Source organism: Chaetura pelagica, unplaced genomic scaffold (genome assembly GCF_000747805.2).
Source record: "Chaetura pelagica isolate M959 unplaced genomic scaffold, ChaPel_1.0 scaffold422, whole genome shotgun sequence".
NCBI classification, from domain to species: domain Eukaryota; kingdom Metazoa; phylum Chordata; class Aves; order Apodiformes; family Apodidae; genus Chaetura; species Chaetura pelagica.
Genome location: NW_009952444.1, coordinates 179,292 through 199,542, shown reverse-complemented (window position 1 = coordinate 199,542; position 20,251 = coordinate 179,292). Strand labels below are relative to the sequence as shown.

The 20,251-nt window shown below is 50.6% G+C and overlaps 1 protein-coding gene across 1 annotated transcript in view; it reads left to right on the top strand.

Annotated features, from left to right (window-relative positions):
* Positions 1-2,934: 2,934 nt before the first annotated feature.
* Positions 2,935-20,251, top strand: part of NLRC5 (NLR family, CARD domain containing 5) — a 46,615-nt gene continuing 29,298 nt past the window's right edge. Inside the window, exons 1-11 of the mRNA XM_010008511.1 lie at positions 2,935-2,940; positions 3,419-3,719; positions 6,233-6,303; positions 10,128-10,185; positions 11,590-13,330; positions 14,044-14,127; positions 14,429-14,512; positions 14,590-14,673; positions 16,453-16,542; positions 18,341-18,391; positions 19,810-19,875. Of these exons, the coding sequence (XP_010006813.1) occupies positions 2,935-2,940; positions 3,419-3,719; positions 6,233-6,303; positions 10,128-10,185; positions 11,590-13,330; positions 14,044-14,127; positions 14,429-14,512; positions 14,590-14,673; positions 16,453-16,542; positions 18,341-18,391; positions 19,810-19,875 (2,636 nt within the window). The remainder of the gene's footprint in view (positions 2,941-3,418; positions 3,720-6,232; positions 6,304-10,127; positions 10,186-11,589; positions 13,331-14,043; positions 14,128-14,428; positions 14,513-14,589; positions 14,674-16,452; positions 16,543-18,340; positions 18,392-19,809; positions 19,876-20,251) is intronic.

Here is a 20,251-nt window from a genome sequence, read left to right as displayed (position 1 = left end):
TCTTCCCTCAGCTCCACAGAAATCTCCCACTTTCCTTTCCTTAAACACCTCCAGGGATGGTGCCTCCACCACTTCCCTGAGTAGTCCATTCCAATGTCTGATCACCCTTTCCATGAGGAAGTGCTTCCTAATATCCGCCCTAAACCTCCCCTGGAGCAGCTTTAGGGCAGGCCCTCTTGTCCTGTCACTGGTTGCCTGGGAGAAGAGCCCAACCCCACCTGACCACAACCTCCCTTCGGGTAGATGAAGAGAGTGAGAGGGTCCCCCCCGAGTCTCCTCTTCTCCAGGCTGAACAGCCCCAGCTCCCTCAGCCTCTCCCTGTAAGACTTTCCCTCCAATCCCTTCACCGGCCTCATCTCCTCTGGACCTGCTCCAACACCTCAAGATCCTTCTTGCAGTGAGGGGTTCAGAACTGCACCCAGGACTGGAGGTGAGACCTCACCAGTGCTGAGCACAGGGGGAGAATCACATCCCTGCTCCTGCTGGCCACACCACTCCTGATACAAGCCAGGATGCCGTTGTCCTTCTGGGCCACCTGGGCACACTGCTGGCTCATGTCCAACCAGTTGTCAACCAGTGCTCCCAGTTCCCTCTGTGCTGGGCTGCTCTCCAGCCACTCTGCCCCCAGTCTGTAGAGCTGCAGGGGGTTATTGTGGCCAAAGTGTAGGACCTGGCACTTGGCCTTGTTGAACCTCATGTCATTGGCCTTGGCCCATTGACCCAGCCTGTCCAGGTCCCCCTGCAGCTTCTTCCTACTATCCAGCAGATTGACACCCCCCCCAACCCCCCGAGCTTGGTGTCACCCATGAATTTACTAAGGGTGGACTTTGTCCCCTCATCCAGGTCATCAGTGAAGATGTTGAATAGGACTGGGCCCAGTACTGATCCCTGGGGGACACAGCTGGTCACTGGACACCAGCTGGAACTTGGTGCCATAGTCTGACTGATGTGGTGGTGTCAGGTCATAGGCTGGACTTGATAATCTTAAAGGTCTTTTCCAGCCTTGGTGATTCTGTGATTCCTCTCTGTCTGGGTCAAGAAGAAGACAAAAATAAAAGCCTGAAGTCCTTTGGCTCACTTTACTGTTACAGCAGCTGTGGAAATTTGTCCCACACACAGCTCAGCAGTCCAGGGCCCAGAAGGACTGTCCCCTCTAGGCAGGCAGTTGGTGTTGGCTGGAGGCTGCTTCTTGTGCAAACATGGTGCTGGTCATTGGAGCTGCCTTTCAACATCAGCAGAGGCAGCACTCTGCTGGGATAGCTCAGTGGCAAAGTCCTGCTGCAGCCTGGGCTGGGTCCTGCTGCAGGAAGTTTGGAGGTGTGCAGGATGGTGACTGCTCTCCTCATCCCTTTCCCTGTGGTAGGAGCAGTTGGACACCAGCACCAGCTGCGGTGTGGGAAGAAACTCCCCTTTGTCATCTCTGCAGAGGTGGGGGCTGCCACTGGCACTGGGGGGTGTTCAGCAACTGGAACTCTTTTGGGAGAGCTGTGTAGTTGCGGAGGAGCTGTGATTCCCTTGAAGTGTTCCTGTCAAGCCTGTGCTCACCTGCATCTTAGGGCACAAGGCTCAATCCCACGTTTTCATCATAGAAACACAGAATGGTTTGGGTTGGATGGGACCTCAAAGATCATCCAGTCCCACCCCCTGCATGGGCAGGGACACCTCCCACCAGCCCAGGCTGCTCCAAGCCCCATCCAACCTGCCCTTCAACACTGCCAGGTGAATAGGACTGGGCCCAGTACTGATCCCTGGGGGACGCAGCTGGTCACTGGACACCAGCTGGAACTTGGTGCCATAGTCTGACTGATGTGGTGGTGTCAGGTCATAGGCTGGACTTGATAATCTTAAAGGTCTTTTCCAGCCTTGGTGATTCTGTGATTCCTCTCTGTCTGGGTCAAGAAGAAGACAAAAATAAAAGCCTGAAGTCCTTTGGCTCACTTTACTGTTACAGCAGCTGTGGAAATTTGTCCCACACACAGCTCAGCAGTCCAGGGCCCAGAAGGACTGTCCCCTCTAGGCAGGCAGTTGGTGTTGGCTGGAGGCTGCTTCTTGTGCAAACATGGTGCTGGTCATTGGAGCTGCCTTTCAACATCAGCAGAGGCAGCACTCTGCTGGGATAGCTCAGTGGCAAAGTCCTGCTGCAGCCTGGGCTGGGTCCTGCTGCAGGAAGTTTGGAGGTGTGCAGGATGGTGACTGCTCTCCTCATCCCTTTCCCTGTGGTAGGAGCAGTTGGACACCAGCACCAGCTGCGGTGTGGGAAGAAACTCCCCTTTGTCATCTCTGCAGAGGTGGGGGCTGCCACTGGCACTGGGGGGTGTTCAGCAACTGGAACTCTTTTGGGAGAGCTGTGTAGTTGCGGAGGAGCTGTGATTCCCTTGAAGTGTTCCTGTCAAGCCTGTGCTCACCTGCATCTTAGGGCACAAGGCTCAATCCCACGTTTTCATCATAGAAACACAGAATGGTTTGGGTTGGATGGGACCTCAAAGATCATCCAGTCCCACCCCCTGCATGGGCAGGGACACCTCCCACCAGCCCAGGCTGCTCCAAGCCCCATCCAACCTGCCCTTCAACACTGCCAGGAATGGGGCAGCCACAGCTTCCCTGGGCAACCTGGGCCAGGATCCCGCTCAAATGTCCAAACTTAGTGGGCTCTGCTGGTTTGAGTTGAGGTTGCTGACCCCAGGATCAAAGGCAGAGCTTCTAGATGTGAGAGCTGTGTCAATTGCCCATACCCTTGCATATCTACATACTCATGTCTGTTGTTACTGTCTCTAGGCATCTGCACCCAGTGAGGCAACTGCCTGTGGGCGTGCAGGGTGCTCTGGGGTGTCCCTGTGTGCTGAAATGCTGCCCCGAGCAGTGCAGGTCACCGTGAGGACATGGAGCAGGAGCCACCTTTGCCTTTGACGACTGGGACAGGCTGAGCACACCACAATGCAGGTAGGAGACCATGTATATGTGGCTTTATTGTGGGAAGGAAGTGGAAGTGGAGGGCGAAAGAAAGCAGAAAGAAGTTGTCCATATCCACCAAATGAGCAGCCAGGACAGTTGGCTGAGCCCTTTGTGGAGGGCAACGTCTTGCTCTGAGAGTCCTGCGCTTCCCCGGAGGTCCTCCTGCCTGTGAGAGGTGCCTGAGGTGTTATGTTGGGCAGATGGGCACTGCAGCATTCCAGATGTCAACAGAGCTTCTCCTGGGCTGGTGCCAGAGAGGCTGGGTCCTGCTGCTGGCTCCTGTCCCTCATGGGGCCCCCGTGTCACAGCTGGGCCAGGGCAGAGAGGAGATGCTATGTCCAACAGCAGGGGTGGGACAGCAGATCAAGTCACCAAGGGCTCTGCTGGCTGCTCCACAGTAGGGCTGTGTGGGTGAACAGCTCTCGCTCCACACCCATTGCTGCCCTTTCTGGTTTCGTCCCTCCAGCCTCCCTCTCTGAACGAGGATCTCAGCCTGACCGTGGCCATTGCCAGGACCCGCCCGCAGCTGGTGCAGTTTCTCCTCCACCATCCCGACTGGTTGCTCGTCACCTCCCGCCGCTTCCTCCCCGAGGTGGCCCTGCATGGCCTGGAGGGCATCACCGACCACCGAGAAAAGGTCTCCAGGCTGCTCGACCTGCTGGAGAAGGCTGGCCCTGCCACCTGGAAGCAGTTCACGCAGTACCTCTGCATGGAGTTCGACCTCCCTCTGGATCTGGAGATACTGCTCATCAGTTTTGCAGGAGAAGGTAATGGAGATGGGGCCAGCTTCTTCTGGCCCTCCTCAGACACAGCCAACACCTTGGCTCTCCATGGCCAGCAGACCAGTCCAGGCAGTGACCCCCCCAGTGCCCTCACTTGAGAGGAGACAGTTCTCTCTGTGGTGTCCAGGCAGCTACGAGCCTTCTGAACCAAGCCACTTGATTGATCATGACTTCCCTTCTGATTCACTCTGTCCATCTGTCACTGTCATCTCTGCAATAAGATCAGTCCCTCCAGACACAGTTCTTGCCAGCAAACAGCAAAAGTTCACATTTTCAGGTGTGCTGTTCCTCCAGCTGTGCTACACCTCGCTGGTGCTGGTGGGTGCTTACTTGGCTCTTCCAGCAAGAGGATGGAGGGTTCCTTGGATGTAGTGGGAACGTGCATGATCATATCATCTGGATTCCTGAATTGGAAGTCTCCTTAAGGGCAAGGTCACTTGGCCTAGAGAAAAAAAATAAATAGTGTTCTTGAGACATTAATTAAGTCTATTTGAAATGTAAGGAAAAAGGTGTGTTGTGGTGCAGGGATCCCTGGTTGCTCTTCCTGAGCGTGGTGAGTGTCACAAGAGCTGTGAGAGAGAACAGTGATGTGATGCAATAGTAGCTTGGGAGCTTCTCTATGGCAGTGATTTTCTTAATCAGAAAATTCAGCTTCAGTCCATATTTCTTGTTGACAAAGTTTATTTTGCCAAGTTTTCCCTTCTGGATTTCTTGAAGGAAGGTTTTGAAACTGCTGAAATGTGTTGCGTTGGTTTGTTTTTCCTGGCAGCACAACTTTTGGCCTAGAAGTGTCAGCGTGGTGGGTTGACCCTGCTGGACACCAGTTGCTCACCAGAGCTGCTCTGTCACTCCCCTCCTCAGCGGGACGGGGAGAGAAAATACGTCAAAGGGCCTGTGGGTTGAGATAGGAACAGGGAGAGATCGCTCACCAGTTACTGTCATAGGCAGAACAGACTGCAGTTGGGGAAAGATTGAAGACAGGCTGAGAGAGCTGGGGATGTTCAGCCCAGAGAGGAGGAGGCTCCAGGGAGACCTTAGAGCACCTTGCAGTGCCTGGAGGGGCTGCAGGAAAGCTGGGGAGGGACTTGGGACAAGAGCAGGGAGGGATGGGATGAGGGGCAATGGCCTTGAACTAGAGCAGGGTAGATTGAGATTAGACATTAGGAAGAAGTTATTTCCAGTGAGGGTGATGAAGCCCTGGAACAGGTTGACCAGAGAGGTGGTGGAGGCCCCATCCCTGGAGACATTCAAGCTTACTTTGCTTTACAAGGCACATGGGGCGGGAGTTGGGATGTCTGAGCTGTTGAGCAGGTTTTGTGTGAGGCCCTGGCACAGCACGTGGGCCCAGCTGGAGCCTTGTTGTTGCTTCTGATGACGGCAGAGCTGGAAATCCTGGAGTCCTGGCCTGCACCATCAGCTGGGAAATGCTAGAAGTGACAGAGGAGTTAAAGTAGAAAGGTTTCCCATCTGATTTTGGAGAGTGGTTCTTTCAGACTGGAAGTGGTTTGAACAGGGGAGTCCTGGTGGCACGTGGGCCTGTTTGGCCTCGGCAGAGTGTCCCTCAGAAGCTGCGTGCGGGTTTTCTGTGCCTGGCTGTGCTGCCTGGGGCTTTGTGGCAGCCTGAGCCGAGCAGTGAGTCAGAAAAGGCCCTTGACTGGGCTGCTAACTGGCCCTGCAAAGGATTCCATGGCAGAAGCTCTCCCTTGCAGGACTGGGGAAGAGCAGGGCTGTCCTTTTGTGGTGTTGCTGAAGCCAGATGTGCTTGGAGTTTGTGTGTTTGTCTGTGGTGAAGGATCTTGAGCTGCTGGGGCAGGTCCAGAGGGGACAACAAGGCTGGTGAAGGGACTGGAGGGAAAGTCTTACAGGGAGAGGCTGAGGGAGCTGGGGTTGTTCAGCCTGGAGGAGAGGAGACTCAAGGGGGACCTTCTCACTCTCTTTGACCACCCGAAGGGAGGTTGTGGTCAGGTGGGGTTGGGCTCTTTTTCCAGGCAACCAGTGACAGGACAAGAGGGCCTGCCCTGAAGCTCCAGGGGAGGCTTAGGGTGGGTATCAGGAAGCACTTCCTCATGGAGAGGGTGATCAGACACTGGGATGGGCTGCCCAGGGAAGTGGTGGAGGCACCATCCCTGGAGGGGGTCAAGGAAAGGCTGGAGGTGGCACTTAGTGCCATGGTCTGGAGATGTGGTGATGTCAGGTCACAGGCTGGATTTGATCTTAAAGATCTTTTCCAGCCTTGGTGAGTCTGTACCACAGAGAAAAGTTGTTTTGCTCCTCCCTTGAAAGCAGAGGTTAGCTGTGTTTTAGAGCCAGCTGAAAGGAAGGGATCAGCTGGGTAGCCTGAAGTGTGGCTGTGCTGCATCAGACCTTACACTGAGCCTTGGTTTGTGTCACTGTGTGGGTTGTGAGCTGCTCGCCCACTGCCTTGGGCAGCAGTACCCAGATTTCAGGAGGAGGACACTGGCAGTAGCTGCATTTCATTTCCAGTCCAGCTCCTTTAGGTAACTCAAGCCAGAAACAAGAAGCATGCGCAGATATGAGTGCCTGGTCCCCTATGCCAAAAGGGAAGCCTGCAGCAGCCCCTGCCAGGCTGTGCTCTTGGACTTGATATTCTCTATCCATGGGCTGGGCAGGGATAAAAGTGTCCTGTGTGTTGGTCACTCAGCACTGGGGGAGCCACTGCAGCCTCAGGTTTGATTTTTCTCTTCCTGGTGCTTTCCAAATGAACTTCCCCTGTTTTGTTTTCTCTCACTGAATTTCAGAAAAGCCCTGTTGGCCCTGACTCTGTCCAGGAACTCTCTCATTTTAGTTCCTCTAGCCAAGGGAATCTCCCACCCACTCTGCAAAATCCCCGCTTTTTGCTCTGTTGCTTTGGCTGGCTCAGTGGTAGGTGCAGGAAGTTGGTTTGAAAGAAAAAGCAGACAGACAATTTGGGAGTTGATCCAGCAGAAACCATTACAGAGGAGTCAAAAATTGAGCTTAAAAAGATGGTAGTAGTAGCTTTAGGGCTTTCTTCATGGGTGACTTTGGGACTGAGACCTTCCTATTCAGTGCAGATCATAGAATCCCAGACTGGTTTGGGTTGGAAGGGACCTTAAAGATCATCCAGATCCAACCCCCTGCATGGGCAGGGACACCTCCCACCATTCCAGGTTGCTCCAAGCCCCATCCAACCTGCCCTTCAACACTGCCAGGGATGGGGCAGCCGCAGCTTCCCTGGGGAACCTGGGCCAGGCTCTCACCACACTCACACCAAAGAATTTCTTCCTAGAATGAAATAATGAATCATGAAATGAGGGTTTTGTTTTCAGGATCCCTCCTCTTCCTCTGGCACTTTGCAATGACATCTGTCACCTGAATGGCCCATCAGAAGCCTTGGGTGCAATGTGAAAATACTGAAGGTTGTGCCACCACTGAGCAGTGTCCCTGGGCCCTCATGTAAAACCTGCTGGATAAGTGGAAGCTGCTGAACTCCGAGGTGCCTTCTCCAGTCACCAGATACTCAGTTTGCAGAAGATGAATCGCTAGCCCAGGTCCTCCCCATGTGAAGTGTCACAGCAGAACCAGAAAAAGAATCTGGTTCTGTTGCTGGGCTTGGTGAGAGTCTGAACAGTGGAGGCAGCAGCAAAAGGAGCCCAGGTTGTCACAGAAAGCTGCAGCCAGTTTGCTGTGTTCTCCTGAAAGCTGTGCTGGGGGAAAATGGAGCAGCAAGAAATGAAGTCTTGTGTTCTGCAGGCTGAGCCTGGCAGTGGAGATAGCAAAGTGCAGGCCCAGTGTCCTGCAGAGGTGCTTGATGTTGGTGGCAGGGGCTGGATCAGTGCTGGAATTTGTCCATTGGGGAAAAAGAAAGCTGTTCTTCATTTGTTTTTCCTGCCAAATACATTTGGCTGAGATTCACCCAGCAACAGAAGGTCCCTGCAGAGCTGTCTTACAGTGCTGGTAGCTCCCAAGCTACCCTTTGCATCTCCAGCTAATGCTGTGGTCACAGAGACACTCATGCCTCTGCTTTTCATTCAGCAGCTCTTTCTGAGTCCCAGCTCTCCAAGTGCTGCATCTCCTGGGTCATGTGCAGTTTTCAGATCTTGAAAACAAAAGTGACCAGTCTGTTCTGCAGACAGGGTGCTGCTGCTGGCCCTGCCAGTTGGCTGGTGGTCTTGCCAGTTGCTGGTGGAATAGAAATTTGAAAACACACAGCCCTGGGAATCTGTGGGCTGTGTTTCCCCCAGAAATAGCTGTTCCCTGCCCTGTTCCCCAGGATAGCAGAACAGTTCCTGTGTTCCAAGCAAGACAGATGCATCACCCATCCTACAAGAAGACTCACCAGTGAGGTGGTTGTGGTCAGTCTTGGACAATGCAGCTCTTCCCAGCAGTCTATGTAACTCCTTCAGCCAGTGCTCCCTGGACAGCTGAGCTCCTGGAGGCTGACCTGGATGCTGGCTTTCCTCTTAAGGAATCTTTCTGTGGAGCTGAAATATGTCATGTCATTTATATTTCCTGCTGCTGCTTTCTTTCAGGTCCATCACACGGGCTTATCCTGCTTTGAGTGGACTTAAATCCTGAGGAGGAGTGGAGAGGAATTGGTGATAAAACTTGGGCTGTGGGTTTTGCTACAGTGTGTAGTAGAATTTGTGGTGCTGCTGCCTCATTTAGCTTTTGCAAATCTGCCAGGCTTCTTTCATAAGCTCAGAGCCACTTCCTTCGTGTCCTGTGTAACTTTGCAGTGTTTGTGGTGTAAGTCTTTGATGAGACTGTCCCTAATGCTCTGTCTGCTTCTGTATGCTCCTCTGAATCCATAGTTGCACAGATGTCTTCTTTTTTTTTTTTTGCCTTCCAGCAGCTGTGCTGCCACCAGGGTCATTTCCTAGGGTGGGCTGTGGTGATGGTTTTTTGCTGAGGTTCTGGCACTACTGTGTTTCTAAGCAAATGAGGGGGTTGAGCAAAAGGATCTGAGCATCATTTGCTAAACCCAACATGTGCCTTGCAAAACTTGTCTTTTAAAATTAATATTGTTTCCTGCAAAGATTTTCAAAGTCAGGCTTCCACCAGCAGCTTCTGCCTCCATATTTCTGATGTCCCAGCTGTTACTGGCTGAGAATGGTAACATTTGGGTATGAACAGCTCTGTGAAGCACAAAGTCGTGCTCCAATATTAGAGAAATATTGAATCCTAGTGGTTGATTGTGTTTCCTGGGGAAGAGGGAGGACCTGCTTGGTTTCTCCGCAAAAACACTCAAGTTGGTAGAACAGGGAAGTAGCAGATCACACCCTGGCAGCAAGATTGATGTTATCCACTAGCAAAATCTGTATAAATAAACAAACAGAAGTGTTGGAATGAATTGCCTGGAGAAGTTCAGGGAGCTCCATTACGGAAGATCTTTAAACCAGCCCAGCCCCCTTGGTCACTTCTGACAGCTGTGGCATATTTGGAGGCCAAGAGGATGGGTTGGCCTCGTGAGGACCAGGCCACGTTGTCTCTCCACAGCTAGATGCACCTCTGCTTTTACTTCAACATTTGCAAAAGCAGTTCTGTAAACTCAGCCTGCATCTTCAAATAGTTTTGTCCCTCCAATTTTGTCTCTTCAGCTCCCCAGATGCTTTGCTGGACAGCCTTGCCCAGCTTTATTAAGCTGCCATTCCAGGACTGTCCTGGTTTGAGCCAGGATGAAGACAGTTTTCCTTTTACTGATTTTTTTTTTTTTTTCCCCTTCATCAAGCTTTCTTTTAACTAGTCACAGTGTGTTCTACCTAAGGCTGATAAGAATAGAATGTTTTTGCAACTGCTGGGTCTTCAAGTTCACATCTTTACTCTGCCGGCTCAGACACTACGGGGAGATCTGTGACCCCCCCGTAGGAGGCTGAGTTAGACAGAAAGCAAAACTGGCCAGAGAGATTCCATTCCATAGAGCTACATAAGCTCAGAAGAAAGACAGAGAGCACACAAGACAACTCCCTTCCTGCTTCTTCTTCCCTTCTCCTCCACCCATGGTCGGCATCCAGGCAGGACTCCGTCCATCCCTCACCAGGGATCCCCAGGCTCCAGCTCTCCTGATCCTCATCACTCTCTGCTTTCTCCAGCAGCTCCAGGATTTTCTGGGACTGTTCCCAGCTCAGGAGATGCTGTGGGAGTTGCTGGGGGTGAGGGGAGGCAAGAGGCTTCTGCACATATCTGAGCATATTTGTATATAATTGTATCTATTTTCTTATATCATTAGTGATTAATTCAAGCTGAGTAGTTTAGTTTTCAATCCAGCCAAGTCTCTCTCTTTTTCTTTCTCTCCTTCCCTACCTGGGTGGGAGGGGGAGGGGATTGAGAGCATTGTTGTCAGACCTGAGTCAAACAGTGACAAGAACCTCTCTTGACATGTTTCTGCCTTTTCACTTCCCAGGCCTTGCCCAGCGTCGCCGTCACAGCAGCAGCTCCATGGATGAGAGGGAAGCCAAGCAGCAGTGGCTGGGTATGCTCCATGGTGGGCTTCCTCTGAGGAAGGACCTGTTTAACTTTTCTGCAGGAACACCCAAATCAATCTGTTGCATTGAGGGAAACCTGTGTTTAGCAGCTGCAACAGGGTATAAAATACACAGGCAGTGGGACCTGGCAAATGCTACAAAGCATCCGGTTCCATTTCAGAGATACGGATGCAGATGGGATAGGCTGAGGGCTCCATTCAAGTGTGATATGCTGGTAAAACATTAAGTTTAGGTCATTCCTGTATTCATTTGCTTTTTTTTAACCAAATCAGCAGACATAATCACCGTTTAAAACCCGCTAAAGGCTCCACAGTTTCTCTAGTACTTTAAAAACTTGTATAATTTCAGCTCACTCTGAAGAAAAGAAGCTGAACAGTTGAGAGATGACAAAGTTGAGCCAGAGCAATTCCAGAAAAGGCTGGGTAGCCTGAGCAGATCCATGGGCTGTATAACACCAGTGCCTGTGTCCTTTCCTGCATCATTTACCCCTCTTTACCCTTCTCTTCCTCTGCTTTTAGCCTTGCAATCCCTATAGTCCAGCACTGCCCGGTGGGGACCCAGGGAGCCTGGCAAAGCTGGCAGCTCAGGTGGGCTTGAGCCACCTTGTGACTGAATGTTTTCCTACAGGAAAGTTCTTGAGGAGACCAAATCTTATCCATTCACACAACACCAGTGAGGACAAGGTTTTTCGAAAGGTCCTGAGTGCCTTTGGTGATCACCACTGTTCTGTCTGCAACAAAGAGTTGCTGATACCCTCAGGGATCTCAGGTTCTCAAAGCAAAGGATGGGTGTGTTCTGAGGAGCAGAGCTGAGCAAGGGTGGCACAAGGCCAGCATGGGTGAATTGTGGGGGTAATACCTCAGGTGGTGGGGTAATACATCAATACCCATGTATTACCTTAAAGAGATAATGAGGTTTACTTATTATATAAAGCTGTTTCACCTTTTTCCTGAATCACAGAATCATAGAACATGCTGGGTTGGAAGGCACCCATCAGGATCATGGAGTCCAACTCCTGTCCCCGTGTAGGGCACCCCAAGAATCACCCCATGGGCCTGAGAGCATCATGACTCAGGCAGGCCTGGTGCTGTGACCACTGCCCTGGGGAGCTGGTTCCAGTGCTCAGCCACCCTCTGGGGGAAAAACCTTTTCTGATATCCAACCTAGACCTCCCCTGATGCAGCTTCTTCTGATGTTTTTCTTCATCCCCTGTGCAAAAATAGAAAAAATTATGGCTTATTTTCATCTGTTCAAAATTTGTCTTCCTCACCTACCCCCAATGGAGCAACCTCTGATCAGGCCACTTCCTCTCTGAGGGAGCATCTTGGGTCTGTCATGGTTCAGGACAGACTTCTCCACTCTCATACTCACTCTGTTTTCTTCTCTGTCAGATCCAGCTGGAAAATACCAGCGTCTCCTCATTGATTCTATCCACCAGAGGTATGGAAGCAGCAGGACAGCTGGAGCACAAACCCTGCCACTGGCTTTCAACCAAGCCTTTGTCAGCCTTGTCATTCAACAGAGCAAACCCTCCCGCTTGAGAGAGAAGGCAGAGAAGCCCCGCGAGGACGCGGCAGGTGCTTCTGAGCCTGAGGAATGTGCAGGCCCAGCCATGAATGTGTCTGACCTGTTCTGGGGTGTGGAGCCATCAGACAGAACCAGGGTGATCTTTTTGTGTGGCAAACCAGGAACAGGCAAGACTAGGCTGATGCACAGGATTTGCCAGAATTGGGCAGAAGGTGTCTTGCCTCAGTTTCTCTTCACTTTCCTATTTGAGTTTCGGCAGCTGAATTTATTAAGAAGAAAATTGACTCTGAAGGAGCTTTTGTTTGACCTGTTTCTTCAGCCAGAAGACGACCCTGATGTAGTGTTCCAGCACCTCCTGGAAAATGCCCAGCGAACACTGATCATCTTTGATGGACTGGACGAGTTTACAGCTGACATGGACGTGTCATCGTCTTCTCAGGGATGCCAAACTCCTACCTCCCGTATGTCCATCCCTCAGCTCTTTGCAGACCTTTGCCATGGGAAGCTGCTCTCTGGTTGCACAGTGTTGGTCACCAGCAGGTCCAAGAAACTTCCTGACTTACTAAACACAGTAGATCTGCTGGCAGAAATCTGGGGGTTTGACCATGAAAAGGTTGAGGAATATGTCAACCACTATTTTCATCAGAGTTCCTTCAAAGAACAAGCCATTGCCCACCTGAAGAACAACACCAAGCTCCTCAGCATGTGCCTGATCCCTGCTCTCTGTTATGTTGTGTGTGTCTGTTTGGAGTATTTGCTCTTTAAACATCAGATGAGTGTGGAGCTTCCTCAGACTATGACACAGTTTTATATCAAGATGCTTCTCATTTTCATAAACAAACAGCAGGGAGAGGTTGCAGGTGATGAGGTGACTCAGCTGAATTGTAACAAGAAGGCCATCTTGGGTCTGTGTGATCTTGCACTGAAAGGCCTGGAAGAGAAGAAGCTTATATTTTATGTTGGTGATGTTCCAGAGCACGTGAAGGAATTTGCTTCCTTGCATGGACTGCTGACTGTCTTTGAGGTGAAGACGAGTGGCACTTGCCCAGAGGTTGGCTTTGCCTTTGTGCACTTAAGCTTGCAGGAGTTTTTTGCAGCACTGGGTCTCATGGTAAGTCAGAGGGTGGACAGGAAATACCTGAAGAAGAAGTTCTTCTTAAAGTCCAAGTGGACTTTAAAGAATGAGGCAAAGACCGAGTTGATGGAGAGTTTTCACATCTTCCTCTCAGGCTTGGCATCAAAAGAGTGTAGGACATTTCTCATGCTGCTTGCTGAACGAGATGAGGCTTGGGTGCAGAGTAAGCAGGACACAGTCCTGCAATCCCTCACCAAACTGGCAGCCACTCATCTGACAGGGCCTAAGGTCATTGAGCTCTGCCACTGCATGTTTGAAATGCAAGACCTCAAAGTAGCCAAGCACATTGGGAGCCTTCTGAACTTCAAGTATGAGTTTAAAAACTTCAGAGTGACACCTCTGGACATGTCAGCTTTGGTGTTCGTCATAAACTCAGGCCAGAATTTGACTCGTTTGGATTTTGCAGGATGCCTCGTGGACTTAGACTGTTTGGAGGTTCTGGCTGGCTGTAAAAATGTGGAGCACTTGAGGTAAACACGTGGAGTGCTCTGAGCTGGTGGGTAGAGGGGAGGGCTGAGGGCTTGGAAGGGCAAGGCTGGTGTTCCCTTGAGAAGGGAGAGAAGGAAGTTGTGAGAAATTCTGATCTGAACAGCATAACTTTCATACTGAAGAAATTGATTAAATCATGAATTTCCTAGAATTCTAGAGTTGTTTGGTTGGGAAGGGACCTTAAAGATCATCTAGTTCCAAACCCATGGGCAGGGACACCTCCCAGCAGCCCAGGCTGCTCCAAGCCCCATCCAACCTGCCCTTCAACACTGCGAGGGATGGGGCAGCCACAGCTTCCCTGGGCAACCTGGCCCAGGCTCTCACCACCCTCAAGGGCAAAACCCTGGTTTGCCCTTGTGTGACCTCCCTTGTCTCCAAGGTCCTGGCTCTGGTGGGACAGGCAACAAGGGCTGACTCTTCATCTGTGGCAACACTTACACACGGTGTCACTAAACCAAAAGGCAGGAGCCATCCCTTGAGGTATTTCCAGTTGATGGGCAAGTTTAATGTTAGGAGTTTCTTTAAACAGATGTGTGAGAAGATAAAGATGCTGCAAAAAAGAACATGATACAATGGCTATTAGCAAAGAAATTCAATGTTTTTTTTTAAAATTGTGTTTTGGCCACCTCCCTGTGGCCAGACCTGCTTTGGGTTTTGTTGTGTTCACATTTATTCCCTCTTCTCCATGTTTTAGCTTTCGCTGCAGGAGATGTGACAATGACTTTGCTGCTGCTCTTTCAAAGAGTGTACAAGGAATGGGGAGCCTGAAGAAACTAGAGTAAGTATTTGGAAGGTCAGAGCCTTCTCTCTTTCTGTCTGTCCTCTTCTCTCTGGCACTTTAATGACACCTGCTTGCTGTGCAGGGCTGTTCAGTGCTGGGCATGGGAACGGGTGGCTCTTCTGTGCTGGTACCGAGTGCCACGTTGCCCTGGTGGAAAAAGAGTGTGAAGTTGGTTGCAGGTGGCAGAGTCATGCTAGGTCCTCTCTGTGCTGGGGGCTTGGCATGGGGCCACCTTTGAGACAGGCTTTGTCTCACTGCCCAGGTGTGAGTCCTTCCTCTGCTGGTTCTCTTTGTCCAGGTTGACTGGTGGGCGCATCACAGCAGAGGGGATGACTAAGTTGGTCCAGGCTTCATCACAGTGTCTCCAGCTTGAGGAGATAAAGTGAGTGTGATGTGGTGATGACCTTCAAATCAGCTGCTTGTTCCCTGGGGCACTAATGGGAGTGAATCTGTGTGCAGCTTGCAGGACAATTGGATACGGATTCCAGAGGTGAAGAGGGTGATGGACCTGTTTTCCAGAATGGAGAACCTGAAGAAAATCGAGTGAGTAAAAATGGTTTAAACCTATGGAAAATAGTGCCCGTTATAAAGCCAAGCATAGCATCAGAGAGAGTTTAAATCCTGGGTGTCTCTTTAATGGGTCACACTCACTCTTCAACATGTCAGTGGAGAACATGTGGGGCATGAAGCCGGGGCACAGACATTGCAGAGCAGGCAGGGCTGTGCTGGAGGCCTGGCTCAGTCTGAGGGACACTCAGCCTCACAGTTCTTACCCAAGTGTTTTAAAATAAAGCCAAGGGAATCCCAGCACCACTGACACCTCTCCAGGTATCACAATGCATGTGCTCAACTTGGTGCCTGGCATGACTTTTTTCCTCTTCTGCCTCCTCAAGTCTCTTCTCCCCTTGGTCAGGCTCAGATTGAGATGCCTCACCTCTGCACAAGAGAAGGTGGCTCCATCCATGTCTTCCCAGCTTTTTTGTTAGTCCTCTGCTCCTGTACTCCTCCTTCTGACACTCCTAGAACAGCACAGTGCTGAATGAGAGGGACTGACTGCCAGGAAAACTCCCCAAATAGATATGTATCTTTTCAGGTGAAGAGAAGCAGCCTGATTTGTGAAGGGGTGTAAAGCCTGTGGAGCCCTCACAAGGGCAGCTGGAACAGCAATAGGCAGAGCAGGGCTGCTTTTGGAGTCTCATTGTATTTTGCATTACAGGAGAGGGGCAGCCCCAAAGCTGTGCTGCAGGCAAAGCCACAGCACTGCCTGCCCAGCCCAGTCAGAAGGGAGTGACTCTGCTTTTAAAGGTCTTTCACATACCCTTGGGCACAGTGAGCAGTTTAACCCCAAAATACCTGCACTTATTGCTGGACCACATCCTGGAATTAATTACTAGCTTTGTAGTATGATTAGAAGTGTTGAAAAGCTTGTTGGAAAGTGGGAGGAAAGGGGGAAGGTACCTGCTCCTCTGCTTCCCTGGGCACACTGGATACAGCTTGTGGGGAATGCCAGGATGTCCCCAGTGAAGAAGCTTAACATGTGGAAAAAGGAGGAAGCCAGAAGCTTTTGTGAGCCTCATTCCTTCACCCATCTCTGTTCCACCTACAGTGGTGAGAGCCTGGCCCAGGCTGCCCAGGAAAGCTGTGGCTGCCCCATCCCTGGCAGTGTTGAAGGGCAGGTTGGATGGGGCTTGGAGCAACCTGGGCTGGTGGGAGGTGTCCCTGCCCATGCAGGGGGGTGGAACTGGATGATCTTTGAAGTCCCTTCCAACCCAAACCAGTCTGGGATTCCTTTGAGGCTCACAGGAATTGTGCTCCGTGGCCCTAAGAAGAAGCAGAGGGTTTGTAAAACCTTATGTTTCTTATTTCATGGGGTTCAGCATGTAATGAAACAGAAAACATGAGCAATGAAAGCATAAATCCTCAGAGGTGCTGGTGTTGTGTCTTTGGGGATGTTTGAAATGTGGGGGGTTAGACCACACTGCTTGCTTAGGCCATACTTGGGTTGTTTAAGGTGTGTAACTGCTGGTCGTGTAAAAGGTATAAAGCACCTTCACTCTGTGCCCCAAAACCAGCTGCACACAGGGAAGGTGTCTCTGGTACTAAATGCATGGGAGCTACAGCCTGCAGAGAAGAGCTTCAATCTGATAATGCTTTTTTTGGTCCTAAATGCAAAATTCTCAAGTTTTTGAGAAACCCACTGACTAAAAGAATGACAGAATGGGTGCTTCAGGGTGCTGGGGTGCAGGGCAGAGGGCATTTATGTGGCACGAGCGTGTCGTCAGGTCCAGCAGCTGAGCTTTGTGTTCTTCTTTGTGCCCACAGCCTGAGCAACAACAACCTCTCCTTGAAGGCTCTTCTGTGCTTGGCAAAGGAGGTCGTCGCTTGTCAAAACGCTGCTGAGCTGTGTGTCAGGTGAGCTGTTGGCAAAGAGGTTGTCTCTTTAGGTCATAGAATCATAGAACCACTCTGACGATCATCAAATCCAACCCCCCTGCTGCAGCAGGAAGACCCAGGGCAGGTCACACAGGAACGTGTCCAGGTGGGGCTTGAAAGTCTCCAGAGAAGGAGACTCCACCACCTCTCTGGGCAGCCTGTCCCAGGGCTCTGTCACCCTCACAGCAAAGAAGTTCTTCCTCATGTTGAGGTGGAACTTCCTGTGTTGTCACTTGATGCAGTTTCCCCTCATCCTGTCACAGGCACCACTGAACAGACACTGGCCCATTCTTGACACCCACCCTGCAGGTATTTATAGACATTAAGCAGGTCCCCTCTTAGTATTCTCTTCTCCAGACTACACAGCCCCAGGTGTCTCAGCCTTTCCTCATCAGGCAGGTGTTCCAGTCCCTTCATCATCCTTGTAGCCTCTGTTGGACTCTCTTCAGTAAATCCCTGTCCCTGTGGAACTGGGGAGCCCAGAACTGGACACAACACTCCAGATGTGGTCTCACTAGGGCAGAGTAGAGGGGCAGGAGACCCTCCCTGGCCCTGCTGGACACACTGGTCTTAATGCATCCCAAGACACTATTGGCTCTCTTGGCCATGAGGGGACCTTGCTGTCCCATGGATAACTTCTTGTCCACCAGGACCCCAAGGTCCTTCTGCATGGGGCTGCTTTCTAGCAGGTCAACCCCTGATCTATACTGGTGCATGGTGTTTTTTCTCCCCAGGTGCAGAACTCTACACTTATTCCTATTGAACCTCATGAGGTTCCTCTTTATCCAGCTCTCCAGTCTGTCCAAATCTCACTGCACAACCTTCAGTTGGATCAGCCAATCCTCTCAGCTTGGTGTCATCAGCAAACTAGCTGAGCACACCCTCCATCCCCTCATCCAGGTCATGGATGAAGATGTTGAAAAAGACTGGGCCCAGTCCTGACCCCTATGGAACACCGCTGTGCTGGCTTTTTAAATGGACACATTACAGCATAATTGTTGGCTAATGAAAGACAACAAAAATTAACTGTAATAATTCTTTATTTTCTGTTGAAACAAAACTTCAATTCATCATATTAAGGACTTTCTCTTCGTATTTTTTAATATGTTATTTTATCCTTGGTCTGTAAATTGATTCACAAGGTGTAATATTTCTTCTTAGACAGTAGAATTTAAAATTGCTTTTAAGCTCTGTAATGTATCAACTGGAAAATTCTTTACCAGCCAGCATAAATTTGCTATAAATCTATATTTTACATACAAAATTGCTATAAATCAGCTAAATTTACTGAAAAGATATGGGTTTAGGTAGCTCTAGCTCTGTGTTCCCTTAAATTACAGATTTTTGTGTTTTCATACATCCAGAATGACAGAGAAAGGGTAGAATTTCTAAATCCTAGTGTAACAGGCCAGATTAATCCTTGGTATAACTCAGAGCAAGTCAAATTGCACCCAACTTTTTCACTTCTTTCTTGCTGCAATGGAGTTTCTACTGAACATCTTTCCACCAAACTGCTGGTCTTGCAAGAAAAAAATTAATCTCAGCCCAGTCTTGCTGACTGTGTTACTCTGCTGCCTGTGCTGCAGCCCCAGTTCCACCCACAGGGTGTCCTGTTGCCCTCCAGCCTCCTGGCTGTTTGGGTCCTCACCTGTGGCAGGTGCTACCAGGGCAGATGTCAAGGCCCTCAGCACCCAAGCATTGGTCCTTACTGAGCATGTCTACTAAAGAAGTGGCATCCTTCCCCTGTGCCTGACCTTGCCTTGGTTCTGTTTTTCAGGAGCAACACAGTGATGATACATTTTTCTGGCTCACCTGGGAAAGTTCGAAGGTGAGAAGCTGCCCTTGGGGTGATGCTCTAATCAGGGTTCTGCTGGTTGAAACCATCAGCTTGGTGGCACCATGAACAGATCCAGCAACAGAGCTGGTTGCCTCTGCCTTTGCATCTGGCAGAGCTGGAGCCACCTGAGCAAAGAGAAAGGTAACCAAAAGAGCATGTCTCTGCACAGACCTACCAGGACAGTGTCTGCCTGGCTGGGTAAGCCTGAAGTGCCACGTTCCTATTGCAAAATTTCTAAAACCAGCTGAACAGGAGGATAAATTAAGGCCTTTGGTCCTTCTCAGCTCCTGTGTTCTCCCAGCTTGTGCATGGTTCTCTTGGAAGGGTGAATTTGTCATAGAATCATAGAATGGTTTGGGTTGGATGGGACCTTAAAGATCATCCAACCCCCCTGCATGGGCAGGGACACCTCCCCCCAGCCCAGGTTGCCCCAAGCCCCATCCAACCTGCCCTTCAACACTGCCAGGGATGGGGCAGCCACAGCTTCCCTGGGCAACCTGTTCCAGTGTCTCATCACCCTCACACTGAAGAATTTCTTCTTCATGCCTCACCTAAATCTCCCCTCTTCCAGTTTTAATCCATTTCCCCTTGTCCTCTCCCTCCCTGCCCTTATCCCAAGTCCCTCCCCAACTTTCCTGGAGCCCCTTCAGGCACTGGAAGCTGCTCTAAGGTCTCCCGGAACCTTCTGTTCTCCAGGCTCAACACCCCAACTCTCCCAGCCTGGCTCCAGAGCAGAGCTGCTCCAGCCCTTGGGTCATTGTTGTGGCCTCCTCTGGACTCTCTCCAACAGCCCCATCTCCTTTTTGTGTTGGAGGCTCCAGACCTGGACCCAGTTCTCCAGGTGGCATCTCCCAAGAGCAGAGTAGAAGGAGAGAATCCCCTCCCTTGACCTGCTGGCCACATCCCTTTTGATGCAGCCCATCTGAAGACTCTAGGACACAATCTCTTGTTCATTGTTGGGAACCTGCTTTGCCCTCAGGGGCCCTCCCAGTGTTTTGCACACTTGTGAGGTACCTGGCTCAGCCTGGCCCTGAGTCAGGTAGACTCTGCTCCTAGGCAGATTCCTGCACATCCATCTTGTGGCAGTCTGGCATGGGTGGATGTGTTTATCCCTTCCTGTGGTGGCACAATCCCACGTGGGGGCAAAGCATCCTGCATCTTAGTAGTGCCTTTGAATTTGGGGCTCAGTTAGCAAGTTAATTCAGTTATACAGTGAAATCCAATGTGGACACCCCCTGTGATCCCATCTCCTGATGGATCTCTTCTGGCTCTTGAAAATCATGGAACCTTGCTTGGAATGGTTGGGCAGAACACAGACCTTGTGGTTTCTTCCAGAAAATACTGATCATCTCCCAGGTCCTTGTATTTTATGAAGGCATATAAAGGCCAAATATTTTGCTTATTTGCAGATACCTGGATTTGAGATGGGAAGAGAATAAGGAACATGTGACCCCAACTAGATTTGTGAAGCTGTGGTAAGAGAAGGCATTGGATTTCCTGCTGGTGAATGTGGTTTGCAGATGAGAGGTCCTACAGAGGGACAGGAATGGCAGCTGCATTGGTCCTTAGGGACAGAGGATATTTCCAGTTATGAAAAAGCTTGAAATAAACCCAACTCAGTAACTAAAAGTAACAATAGAAATCCCTGGCCCAGCCAGTGACTTTATTTGTTGTGTGTTGGGCACTCCAGGCCTGGAGGATGCTCATCATGCCATTAGGTCCTTACAGCCACGAGCCATATAGTTTTCTTTCTTGCCTGGGTTCCTGAAGAGAAAGGCAACTTCCTCAAAAGAGAGCTCATAGATGTTACTTGAGCATCTTAAAGCTGGGAAATGTCCCTCCCCCTCCCTT